Source organism: Squalius cephalus (assembly GCF_949319135.1).
Source record: "Squalius cephalus genome assembly, chromosome: 6".
Classification (NCBI taxonomy): domain Eukaryota; kingdom Metazoa; phylum Chordata; class Actinopteri; order Cypriniformes; family Leuciscidae; genus Squalius; species Squalius cephalus.
In genome coordinates this window covers 4,053,145-4,065,807 of record NC_137127.1, presented here as the reverse complement: position 1 = coordinate 4,065,807, position 12,663 = coordinate 4,053,145, and the positions used below count along the sequence as shown (strand labels likewise).

At 37.4% G+C, this 12,663-nt stretch overlaps 2 protein-coding genes across 2 annotated transcripts in view; one reads left to right on the top strand and one right to left on the bottom strand.

Moving 5' to 3' along the window:
* dnaaf4 (dynein axonemal assembly factor 4) overlaps positions 1-12,663 on the bottom strand; it is a 503,354-nt gene that overhangs the window by 148,606 nt on the left and 342,085 nt on the right. The gene's annotated exons all lie outside the window — the stretch shown is intronic.
* wtip (WT1 interacting protein) overlaps positions 1-12,663 on the top strand; it is a 40,988-nt gene that overhangs the window by 20,225 nt on the left and 8,100 nt on the right. The window contains exon 3 of the mRNA XM_079874176.1: positions 4,899-4,966. Within this exon, the coding sequence (XP_079730302.1) occupies positions 4,899-4,966 (68 nt within the window). The remainder of the gene's footprint in view (positions 1-4,898; positions 4,967-12,663) is intronic.

The window sequence follows — 12,663 nt, the reverse complement described above, 5'->3', positions numbered from 1 at the left end:
AAACTGGACCGGTGGTTGTTGAAACCACGAATGTGTGTTTTACTCCCAAAATGTTAAAAAATGAACGTGTGAGAGCGTATTATAGGCGATTTCCGATGTGAATAATGGGAAGCGCGTCATCACAGTCTGTGTAAAGGGTCTATTGAACGTTTTTGCTATAACTTTTTAAAAATGTATTTTCATTCACTGTTGAAATTATTAAAGTGACCTAAAATTTCAGTTCATTATTGATTGTTTCCACCGGTTATGCAGATATTTGCAAAGGTTTTCTGCAAGTTCGCCACTGCCGGGGAAGAGCTAGATGTTTGCCACAAATTAACTTTGTGTTTGATGCAAATAAGCAGTTTTCGCAGGGGAGATGTAGTTGACTGTGGCCGAGTCTTTGACAAAGCCTGGAGGAATCTAGCCGTCCGTCCCCTCCCCCCCTCTCTCTGTCTGTGTGTGTGTGTGTGTGTGTGTGGTGGTGGTGGAGGGGGGGACACTGGGACCAGCCGGTGACCTCAGTCCGAAAGAATGTCCCCGTTTACTCAGACCTCTCTCTCTCTCTCTCTCCCTCTCTCTCTCTCTCTCCCTCTCTCTCTCTCTCTCTCTCTCTCTCTCTTCTTTTTGTGTTCAGTTTCGAAATCTCAGTGATCTCAACGTCGTTTGTTGTGTTAACACGCGTCCACATCTAACTTTTCCATCTCATTAAAAAAAACCAAAAAAAAAACCTTATTCTCTGAACCATTTACACCTTTTTATTGTATTTTCTGAGGATATTTTGAGTGGTTCTTGACCAAACCTGCACTCATGCTAGAGTGATCTGGATGGTTGCTAGTAGAGATGAAACAGTGTGAAAATTTCATATCATGATTATAGTGACCAAAATAATCAATTTTATCACAGTATTGTTAAAATGTGCTGGAAATTTTCAAAAAGTACTGATACACCCGCTGAAATAATTTCAATAATTTTCAATTTTTATGTTGAAAACCAACTAAATATTTATTTATTTTTTGCATAAAAATTCAAATAGCAAAAACGATGGCTGGATATTGGTTGGTTGACTTGCATGTTATCTAAAAACATGCACAAAATGTTCAAATAAAGTTTAATATGTTCCAGCCGGTGTAAATCGTGTGTTTGCACCCCTAATTGAAAATCTTTCCTCACGTCTGTGTGTGAATCGCGCTTTATCACTCTGAATCACGTCGGGTGTTCGTGTCTCTGTCGGGCCACTGGCTGTTTGAATGTGGCAAGTGCATAAATTTTGCGATGGTGAAAAGAAACGAGATGTCTGGCTTGAGCGCTGTAAATTAAGGGACGGGGAAAGGGGTCAGTCTGATTTATGTGTGTGTGTGTGTGAGAGAGAAAGACAATGATGAGTGTTTTGTGTTTTCTGTGTGTGTTTGAATACACCGCTCTTACTCTCGTTCAGTCAGACTAGCAGCATAAAGTCAGATCGCTGCTTCTGTCCAAGAAACGCCCATTTAGACACAAACAGTCTGAGTAACCACAGTTTGCACTTGTTTTCAGGCTGGTATAAACCTGTGCGTCTTGATTGTAAGGGTGTGTTCACACTTGGCATGTTTGGTTGGATTAAAACGAACCCTGGTGCGATTACTCTGTTAGTGCGGTTCGTTTGGTGCGGTTTGATTGAAATCTGAACGCAACACGGTCCAAAGACATGTAAACTAGGGATGCACCGATAGGACAATTTTGGCCGATAACTGATAATTCTTTATATTTGAAAGTCGATAACTGATATATTCTGATCTAAATCCAAATTTTTATAATATTTTTGAGAGCCTGATTACAAAAACAAAAGTCTCACTATTAAAATCCATGTCCCAAGCACACAGTTATAATGTTCTCATTATAATATTATTTAGGGGTGTGCCATATCATACCGTCCACGATAATACCGGTATAAATTTTTACATGATAAAAAAGTGTCATATCGCGATATCACTGATATAGCGACGCAATGACGTATGGCGCATTACGTTCCTTAGCACGCACAATAACAACACCTGTCTGAGCGCGAGAGCAGCAAGTCAGCCTCCAATGACGATTTAGTACCTAAAAAGGAGCTACTTCAATAGTATTTTAATAATTCCCGCAGGTCTACCACTTATAATGCGGGAAATTCCCCCGCAAATATTGATTTTACTAACCGCGTGAGTTTTCAGCGGTGCCGCGTCTTCTCTCTCTCTCGCTTTCAAAATGGGTTGCACAAGTCAAGCGTCGATACCACACTCTTGTGTTTAGCAGTCAGGACATGACGGAATTGTCTTTTGTCACTTGCATCGTAACTAAAGTTTATCATTTTCACTTCTTTTTAAGTCTTATCAGTTTAAACATTTGCGATTTTAAACTATTCAGTACTCTCGCGCGCTCTCTGAGAGATGTTTACTCTGCGTGCATACAGTAAAGCCGCCTCACAAACAGCTCGCGAGTAACAAAAGTTCCATTTCGCGGATTATATTGCTTTAACGGGGGAAAAAACACGCAAAATTGTGTAAAAATTCCGGTCATGGTTAGTATATTCGTAAACAGTCGGTTATGTCTGAAATAACCATAAAACGTGCGTGACAGTGTGACAGACAGTATAACAGTAATGGATCCGGGCACTAGCTCTAAAAGTGACAGCAGCCATATGTGTCTGTCATTAATGTTGTCGTCAAAACAACAAAAGATAGCTTTCATTGTAAGGAATCAGAATTAATAGCCTTTAATTTAGTCAGGACTAGTGTTATTTTACATTTGATTACCTTATTCAGTTTATGTAGTATTTCTGAATAGTGTTAGACCTACCCAAAAACGTTTCTCTTTATTTGTATCTTTATTATTTTGTATATATGTTTTGCTACTTTTTTCAATTTAATTCAAAGATTGAAATCAAGCTTCCTTGTGTTGTGTAAACTCTGAAATACAAAATTACCCAATTGTAAAAACACAATGAGTGAGCAAACATTTAGGTGAGATAAATGTAATAAAAAAAATTGTCTAAATTTTTTTTTATATCGTCATAAATATCATTATCGCAAATATTCTTGAAATATCGTGATATAATTTTGAGGCTATATCGCCCACCCCTAATATTATTATTATATCGCCTAAATGACAGACTTGCGCTGCACATGTTGCACTGAACTGGATCAGTCCGAATCTAAAGTGTCTCAGCTGAAGGAAATAATCCATTATTTATCAGCTTTAATATATCGAGAACAATAACATTAATTAAAAATGTATTAGCTGATACCGATATGGTGGCCGATATATCACGCATCCCTAATGTAAACGAACCAAAAACAGGATATGATGTCACAAGGTGCAACACTAAAAAGGACAGAAGGCTCAAGCATACTTGTATAGAAGTTAAAATAGTTAATAAAGTTAATAAAGAAGTTCAAGTAGTGACCTGACACCGTGTGCTAACTACACGCGACGCGCGATATAAGGTTATTCTCCATGTTAATCAGAGTGTTTGTCCTATCCAGACGCGACGGCGACACGTGATGATCCTATTTTAGAAACGGTTTCTATTTTTCTGTGACGTCGCGCTGGAATAACAAACACAAAGTGTGGCGATGATAATCTCAGGTGCTGTTTATGTGCTTTATTTAATGTTAAAAGCGTGTAATGTGACTCTGAATATCATTTAGTGCTCCAGCTACAAAAGCAACAATGGATAATTCACCTCAGATCTTGAAATGAAACCAATGGAAACAAGAACGTTCAAACTGTGAACAAACAAGTGTATTCTTTGACAAAGATTGCTTTAGTAACTCAGCCTATGTATTTTTAATAATGTTTAAATGGTGTATTATTAGTGAATTTGATTATGTAGCGACTTATCCATTTTCTTGCGAGTGCCGTCAAGATTACTCTCTGGTGCCGCGAGACTCCGCCCACACGCTGTTCTGATTGACTGACTCCTCCCACATGCTGTTCTGATTGACTGACTCCTCCCACACGCTGTTCTGATTGACTGACTCCTCCCACATGCTGTTCTGATTGACTGACTCCTCCCACATGCTGTTCTGATTGGCTGACTCCTCCCACACACTGTTTTGATTGGCTGTGGGTTTTGATTTATTTTGACGCATCTCGCAGTCGCGTCTAGTGTGGACAGACAAATTATTTGTCACTGGAATCTTATCGCATCGCGTCTGGTTAGGAAACAGTGTCAAGCATACTTGTTTTTTCTCATCAGTAGTCGTGATGTTGTCCATCACAGTTCAGTTCAGGCATCAGAACCGCGTCTCCTCGCAGCAGATCTTCGTTTGTGTGTGACGGAGGGATTCCTGATCCTGTTTTGACTCCTTTACACGTTTTATAAGCTCTTCACGAGTTCTCAGCTGGTCTAAATACCATCATATGTAGGTTATGCACATACAACGAGCGCATTCAACCCAGAACAGAGCATTGTTTTAGATGTTCGGTAAGTTCTGTGGTGAAATATACGTAATAAAAGCCGACCAATCAGGTTGTGAGCATATCCCATGCCTTTAGCTTTGCTTTTAAAATGCCAGTGTGAACGCTAAGCGGACCAGAACTAAATGCTTATTAAGTGTTGTTTTGTTTTTTGGTCCTGACCAATCGCATCGAATTACAAATGTGAACACACACCCTAAGCATTTTTGTGTGCATTACACATCAGGCGCTGGTGGTTCTGTGAGTATGTGTGTGTGTTGTGGGAATGAACACAGATGTCCACTTAACATGCATCAAAGATAAAAACATACTTCATCCTTTCAATCATTTGATGTTTGCCAATTTAAAATAATTGCTTGTTTGTTGTCGAAGCTGTTCGTAAATGCACATGGAGTTTCTTCTGCAACATTTTATCCAGCATGTAAGATAAAACTTATTTGAAATGGTAGCATCAATGTATTTTTTTTTTTTTTTATCAGGGCGGCGACTACGAGGAAAGGCTTTCTATAATGTTAACGGGAAGGTGTACTGTGAAGAGGACTTCCTGGTGAGTCTGAGATTTGCATTCACTAGGAAAAAATGTTTCTGGTCAATACGTTTTTTTTGGTAACACTATTTTTGGGTGACGTATTTACCCCTTTCTACATGTACTTACTATAGTAATAACAGTAAATTACACATAATTACAACTAACCCTAAACCAAACCCTAACTCATAGTAAGTACATGTAGTTAATAATATTACTCAGTATTTAAGTACAATGCAACTACGTCACCTTAAAATAAAGGGTAACCAATTTTTTGCTCAACAAGGCTATATTTATTTAATCAAAAATAACTTTTTCTTTCTAAAAATGTAATTTATTCCTGTGATCAAAGCTGCATTTTCAGCATCATTACTCCAGTCTTCAGTGTCACATGATCCTTCAGAAATCACTAATATGAGGATTTGATGCTCAAGAAACATTTATGATTATTATCAGTGTTGAAAACAGTTGTGCTGCTTCATATTTGTATGGAAACTTTGATGAATAGAAAGATATTTTATTTGAAATTGTTTTTTTATTAATTCAATGCATCCTTGCTAAATAAAATATATAAGTCTGTAATGTTGTTTCCTGATGTACTTTTTTAAATATATATTTTGCAAGAACATGGATATAATTTAATGCAGTGATCCCCCCCCCCCCATATCCTTGACAACAAAACCAATTATTATTTCAAATTTTTGGCATTGCTATAGAAATTATGAATTTTGAACGCAAGCATACGCAAGCTTTTAATCTCATAATTACAGTAATTCTGACACAATGTGACGCATTAATCCATTAAAAGAAGGCAGGCGGTGTCTGTCCCAGCCGCTATTGTTGATGCTCGTTCCAATGTGCTTCTGTAGAACCTGTTCTCGTCTGAAGTCATGCTGTAGGGTTAGGGTTACACCAGCTGTAGTGTCTCAACAAAAAAGCTGCAACGCTCCATTTAATTGAATGTTTCCTAAGAGGGAGGTGGAGAGGAGGGTTGTATTGATTAGCACTCATTAGTGGATGGATGGACGTCAAAGTCTCTTGGGAGAACAGATGCTGTAGATGCTCCCACCTCCCCAATTCACTCCAGTGTGATCTTATTCTGCCTAAAGCCACACACACACACACACACACACACACACACACAGGAGAGGTGGGAAGATAGCAGATCCATCATGCAGGAATCAACTTCCTGTCTTATATTATTGTCACTAAACTTTCATGTGACACTCCTGATTATATGGGCAGATGATATATATATATTGGCCAGGACAATTATTTGGTCAATATTTGCGATAGATTTATTTATTTCAATTTAAATTAATTGTCACACTTTAGATTAGAGTCCAATTTTAACTGTCTAACTATTTACTATGACTTTTGCCTTAATAAACTCCTAATGTCTGCTTATTAATAGTTAGTACGGTAGTTGTTAAGTTTAGGTATTGGGTAGGATTAAGGGATGTAGAATATGATCATACAGAATAAGGCATTAATATGAGCTTTTTAAGTACTAATAAACACTAATAAACTAATTAATAGTGAGAATTGGACCCTAAACTAAAGTGTTACCATTTATATGTGTGTATATATACATATACATAATATTATTGTAATATTTTAATTCACTGTAATTGAATATTTAAGATTTTTTTTTTTATTTCGGACCTTTAATATGTATACAGATATGTTTTTCATATATATATATATATATTAGTGCTGTCAAAAGATTAGTCGCGATTAAACGCATCCAAAATAAAAGTTTGTGTTTACATAATATATGTGTGTGTACTGTGTATAATTATTTTGTATATATAAATACACACACATGCATGTTGTATATATTTAAGAAAAATGTTGATTTTTGTATAATTTATATATAAAAAAATTATATTTATATATAATATAAATTATATATAAATATATACAGTATATGTATGCAAATATTTCTGTGTATTTATATATACAAAATAATTATACACAGTACACACACATATATTATGCAAACACAAACTTTTATTTTGGATGCGATTAATCGCGATTAATCTTTTGACAGCCCTAATATATATATATATATATATATATAATTTTTATTTTATATATTTTTTTTTTATTAATAATAATTCTTTCTTTTTTTAATAGGTGGCTATTGGCCACCTAGCTTAGATATCAGCATTGGTATCATCCATTGTAAAAAAAAACAAAAAAAACAAACATTAGTCGGCCCCTTGATAGATTCATGATTGACCCAAACAGCACTTCTGCTGACGTGACTGACTGAGGAACGCCGGGGGTCGGGCAGATGGTCTGTCTGATGGGATGGGGTGGGGTGGGGGGGGTCCTGGTATTGATCAGTCCCTCCCAGCCCCACCTGCTGGTCCTCCTCGCGCCACAATTAACACACAAACACCAAAGAAAAGCATGTTCAGGCGAGCAGTGATGTCATCAGTAGGGAATGAGCCGAGTTCCATCGTTAAAATGTGGCCTTTGGTTCCTTCAATAGAAGCCGGAGATCTTGTGTGGCCTTTGCCACTCATTTCCATAGAGCGCATGTTTGAGAACATCTTTACTCTAATGGCTGCGCTCCAAACCCTTGTAACCCTGGTAACCAGGTCAAAACCCTTTTCCGGGACAGATGGCTCCCCTCAGGGTCGTTGCTGGATTTAAGACGCATGCAACCTGTGCGCCATTAAGACCCTCTGAAGACTTTATTCCAGACTGGAGATGTTTTTAATCTCAGGAAAGTCTTTTTAGAGGTCTAAACCCTCATGCTGAAGAAGAGGAACCGCTTTGGTTATCCTCCAGGCCGATACCTGTAGTGGCCATCACTTTAATCCGTCGAGCTGATCTTCTCAGGGATCGTGCGGATGATCATCTGGGATTTTCAGTTGATGTCCCAAGAGTTTAATCAGAAGACTTGAAGACTTCATCGGGTGTTACTGAAGCTGAGAGAGAGGGAGAGAGAAAGAGATGCAGAGAGAGAGAGAGAGAGATGGGGGGAGCGAGAGTTTGAGTTTTTAACAACAACTTTTATTTCTCAGAACTTCACACTGCAATTGTTACATTCTAATCACATTCTTGTCACATATTATTCTTTCTTCCGTATTCTAATACTTATTGCAACACCAAATCAAAAAACAACATTCCATCCACAACTGTGCAAATAGCTTCATTATATCCCCACCTTTGCAAAAACCCTTCATAATCATTAACCAGCTTATAAAACTTAAAATCAATCAGAACCCGACTTTTCACCAAATTTTTAAAAACAGTCTCAACTTTCTGCCCCACTAAACCTTCTAGTTTTTTCTTCCTTGAAATATATATAGCTCTTTTAGCTTGTCCAATCAAGAAATTTAGCAATTGACATTTACTTTTTTGTGACGCTCTATAACATGGACCAAGAATGAAATTCTGAATGGAGAAATTGTCACCAAAATTAAAAAACATTAACTTCAGTATACTAAACAAACTCGTTAATCTTAAACATTCTAAAAAGCAGTGAAAAATCGTTTCCCTTATTTTACAGAAAGGACATTCATCAGACACATTAGAATTGATAACACTCACAAATGCATTAACAGCAACTGTGCCGTGCAATATTTTCCATTGAAGATCACCAGTGTGCTTTTCTAATGGTGGTTTATAAAGAATTCTCCATACAGGTTTAACATCATCTTCCAACCCCAGTTTTTCTCTCCACACTGTATCTTTTCGTTCTTTAAGAATTGTTTTGTTTAAGATCTTTACACAGCATTTATATAACACTTTACTTTGAACATCTTGAAAATTCAAATTCTCCAGACCCTCCAAATCCAAAAAAACCCCGCTTAAACCCTTTAAATCAGGAGTAATTAAAATTGTTGGAAAAGGATCTGAAGTAGTATAAACCACTTTGCCATCATAATATTCTTTCAACACCATTTTTTCTTCTACTGTCAACCTTTGCAATAATAACTCTAACACTTTACCAACTTGTCGTACAGAATGAATTCCCAAATGAGAAACCACAGCTTGAGAATTACATAGCTCAGGACCACCAATGTCCATTAAATGATGTAACTTTAATGTTTTGGATGAACACAGTATTTGAGATAGTCCTGGTGTGGCTTCACAAGCCACATCCAACCTCGCTCCATGAACAAGAGGTTCCTCAAGCAGCCAGTACAGAGATGTTGTGTTTTGCCTCTGTTTTTTAAAAAGTTGCCAGACATTAAAAAGTCCTTTGTAGAATTGAATCGACATACTAAACTGTAGTTTGCCAAAGTCTGTTAAAAAGAGTCCTGAGTTCAAATTCAATCCACTCACTTGATTAAAGATTATATCAGCTACTTTCCTCCAGACCACATTCTCTGGTCCCGTCAAATATCTCTGTAGAAACAACAATCGAAACGTCGCTCTTCTGCTGGCCAGATGTATGAGTCCTTGTCCGCCCTTCTCCGTGGGGAGAAATAGTACGCTCTGGGCAATCCAGTGGAATCCACTCCAAAAAAAGTCTACTATGATGGCTTGTAGTTTTGCCAAAAGCCCAATAGGAGGATCAATACAAGTCAATCGATGCCATAACATTGATGCAACCAAATTGTTAATGACTATAACTCTCCCTCTAAATGACATCTTCGGCAAAAGCCACTTCCATTTTTCTAACTTCCCTTTTACTTTTTCTAAAATACCTTCCCAATTTTTCTGTAACATAGCATCATTCCCAAGATAAACTCCCAGATACTTAATTCCATCCTTTCTCCAGGACAGGCCTCCTGGTAAATTAGGAGGATCTCCATCCCATTCACCACACACCAATGCCTCACTTTTAGACCAGTTTACTTTGGCTGAAGAAATAATGCCAAAATCATCAATAATTTTCTTTAACATCAGTATATCTTTTTGATCTTTAACCATAACAATAACATCATCAGCATAAGCTGATAATTTAACTTTTTCTCCTGATTGTGGTATCGACCAGCCTTCAATATTATTTCTAATTTTTACCAACAAAGGTTCAATCGCCAATGCATACAGCATTCCTGACAATGCACATCCCTGTCTAATCCCTCTTTTGACTTTAAAAGGTGCACACAAACCTCCATTTATCTTCAGCACACTCTCAATGTCCTGATACAAGACCCTGATCATAGCAATAAAACCTGAGCTGAACCCAAACTCCTCCAGTGTACGCCAGAGATAGCCGTGCTCAACCCGATCAAACGCCTTTTCCTGATCTATGGAAATAAGACCAGTATTTAAACCCAATAACCTGGAGACTTCCAAACTATCTCGAATCAAAAATATATTATCAAAGATAGACCTCTTAGGCACACAGTACGTCTGATCGTGATGAATGACCCGACCAACCACCTCCCTCAGTCTTATTGCCAAAACCTTAGATAAAATTTTCAAATCAGTGCACAGAAGTGAAACGGGTCGCCAATTCTTCATATCCTTCAGATCTCCCTTCTTTGGCAGCAGGGTTATGACTGCCCTTCTGCAGCTCAGTGGTAGCAAGCCATCAGCCAAACTCTCACTCAGTACTGCAAGCAAATCATCCCCTATAACTGCCCAAAAAGCCTTATAAAAGTCGATAGGGAGGCCATCCATTCCAGGTGCCCTGCCACATTCCATGCTCTGCAGTGCAATCTGCAATTCTCCTATGGAAATGGGCTTATGAAGTTCAACATTCACTTCATTCGGCACTTTTGGCAACCCTGTATGAAACCCATTGACTGACTCATCCACTTCTGTACTCTCACTCCTATACAATTCTGAATAAAAAGACACCGCCCTTTTTCTAATCTCATTGGGCTCTGTTATGTCTGTTCCAGTTGTTGAGTATAGCGAGTGAATGAAACGACTTTGACCATTCTTTTTTTCTAGACCAAAGAAGAACTTAGTCGGGCCATCCATCTGTTCAATGCTCTGAAATCGAGAACGGACCAGTGCGCCCTGTGTTTTAACACCTAACAGTTCATCTAACTTGCTCTTTTTGAATTTGAGGAGTTCACTCTGCCCTTGGTTTCCTGTGGATGCTGTTGAATTCTGCAGTTCCACAATTTCGCTCTCCAGGTTTTTCATTGACCGGGAAATGTCCCTGGAAACATTGAGTGTGTACTGCCGGCACAGTTGCTGTATTTCCACTTTACCACAATCCCACCACTGTCGTAAAGATCTATATTCATTCTTTTTCAACCCAAACTGTTTCCAAAAATATGTAAATGTCTCAATAAAAGACTTATCTTGCAACAATAAAACATTAAAGTGCCAATAAGCACTTTTGGGTTTTATATTTGCTATGTAAATATTACATTCAACTAAACAGTGATCAGAAAAACTTACAGGTAAAATCACACATTTCTTTATAACATTAAAATGCTGCTTACAACAATAAAATCTGTCAAGTCTAGCCAAGGTAATTAAATTCTCTCTTGCCTGTGCCCATGTATATTGTCTTTCATTCTTATGCAATATTCTCCAGATATCATAGAGATCATGTTCGGAAATGAGTTTCAACATTTCATGCTGGGATGCAATATGGGGCTCTTTATGGTTCCTATCTACTTTAGCATCTTCTGTGCAGTTAAAGTCTCCTCCCATAAACATATACTCTTCTTGTTCCAAACTAGAAAGAGCATCATTCAATTTTTTCAAAAAGTAAACCCTCTCAGGACCACAAACAGGAGCATAAACATTTACAAAAACTAAAACAAATTTTTCAAATTTTGCTCTAACTTTCAATAGTTGCCCTTCAACAATGTGTTCAACCTCATATGATAAAGGTTTCATGTGTTTTTGAAAAAGAACAGCTACACCACCACTAGTTGAACTTTTATGACTTAAAATAACTTCTCCATCCCATCCCATTTTCCAATCAGTCTCATTTTTTGCATCACTATGGGTTTCTTGAACCAACATCACATCATATTTCTTTTGCTTTATTAATTCAAAAAGCTTTGTTCTCTTCCCACTTTCTCGTACTCCATTTACATTGAGTGTGCCCAATCTTAGCGTGCTCATATATGTATGAATAGAGACCAAAACTGGGCAAAGCAACCAAAAAAACAACACAAGAAAAATAAAGAACTCATTCTGTTTCAAATTCATCGTTAAGTATATTCATTTTAGTCTTTTGCACAAATTTTTTCAATCTGTAAATCTCTTGATCAGTCAAACTCTTTGCACCCTTCTCTTTCATTGACATTTTAGCTGAATTAACAAACATTTCTCGGTCCGGGAAATACTCTTCCACTCTCACTCCTTTCATTCCCTTAGTTGTTTGTAAGAATTTTCTTATTTTCTCAATCGTATAATCACTTCTAACGGATCTTTTTTGTGAGGCTGAATTCACAGATCCTGAAGAATCACTCCCACTTTCTGGGGCGGATTGAGACTCATCAACATTGCTCATCTCTGATTCCATCTGAATCTCAGAATCTCCAACATCTTTTCCAGATATTTCATCTCCAGTTTCTTTCCTAACTCTCTTCCCACATCCTTTTTTCTTCAATTTCCGTTTAATTGCAGGTGTTTTAAACACACTTTCATCTTCTACCATTTCCATGTCTTCCTCACCTCCTATTACAACCACTTTAGGATCAGTTGCCTCAAACTCTTTCCTGTTTACTTTATCATCCTCATTCACAACCTCTTCCAAGTTTTCCTTTTCCTTTTCTTTTCCAACTTCATTAATATTTCTATCTCCCTTTTCTGTGTCAGCACTCGATCCTTCA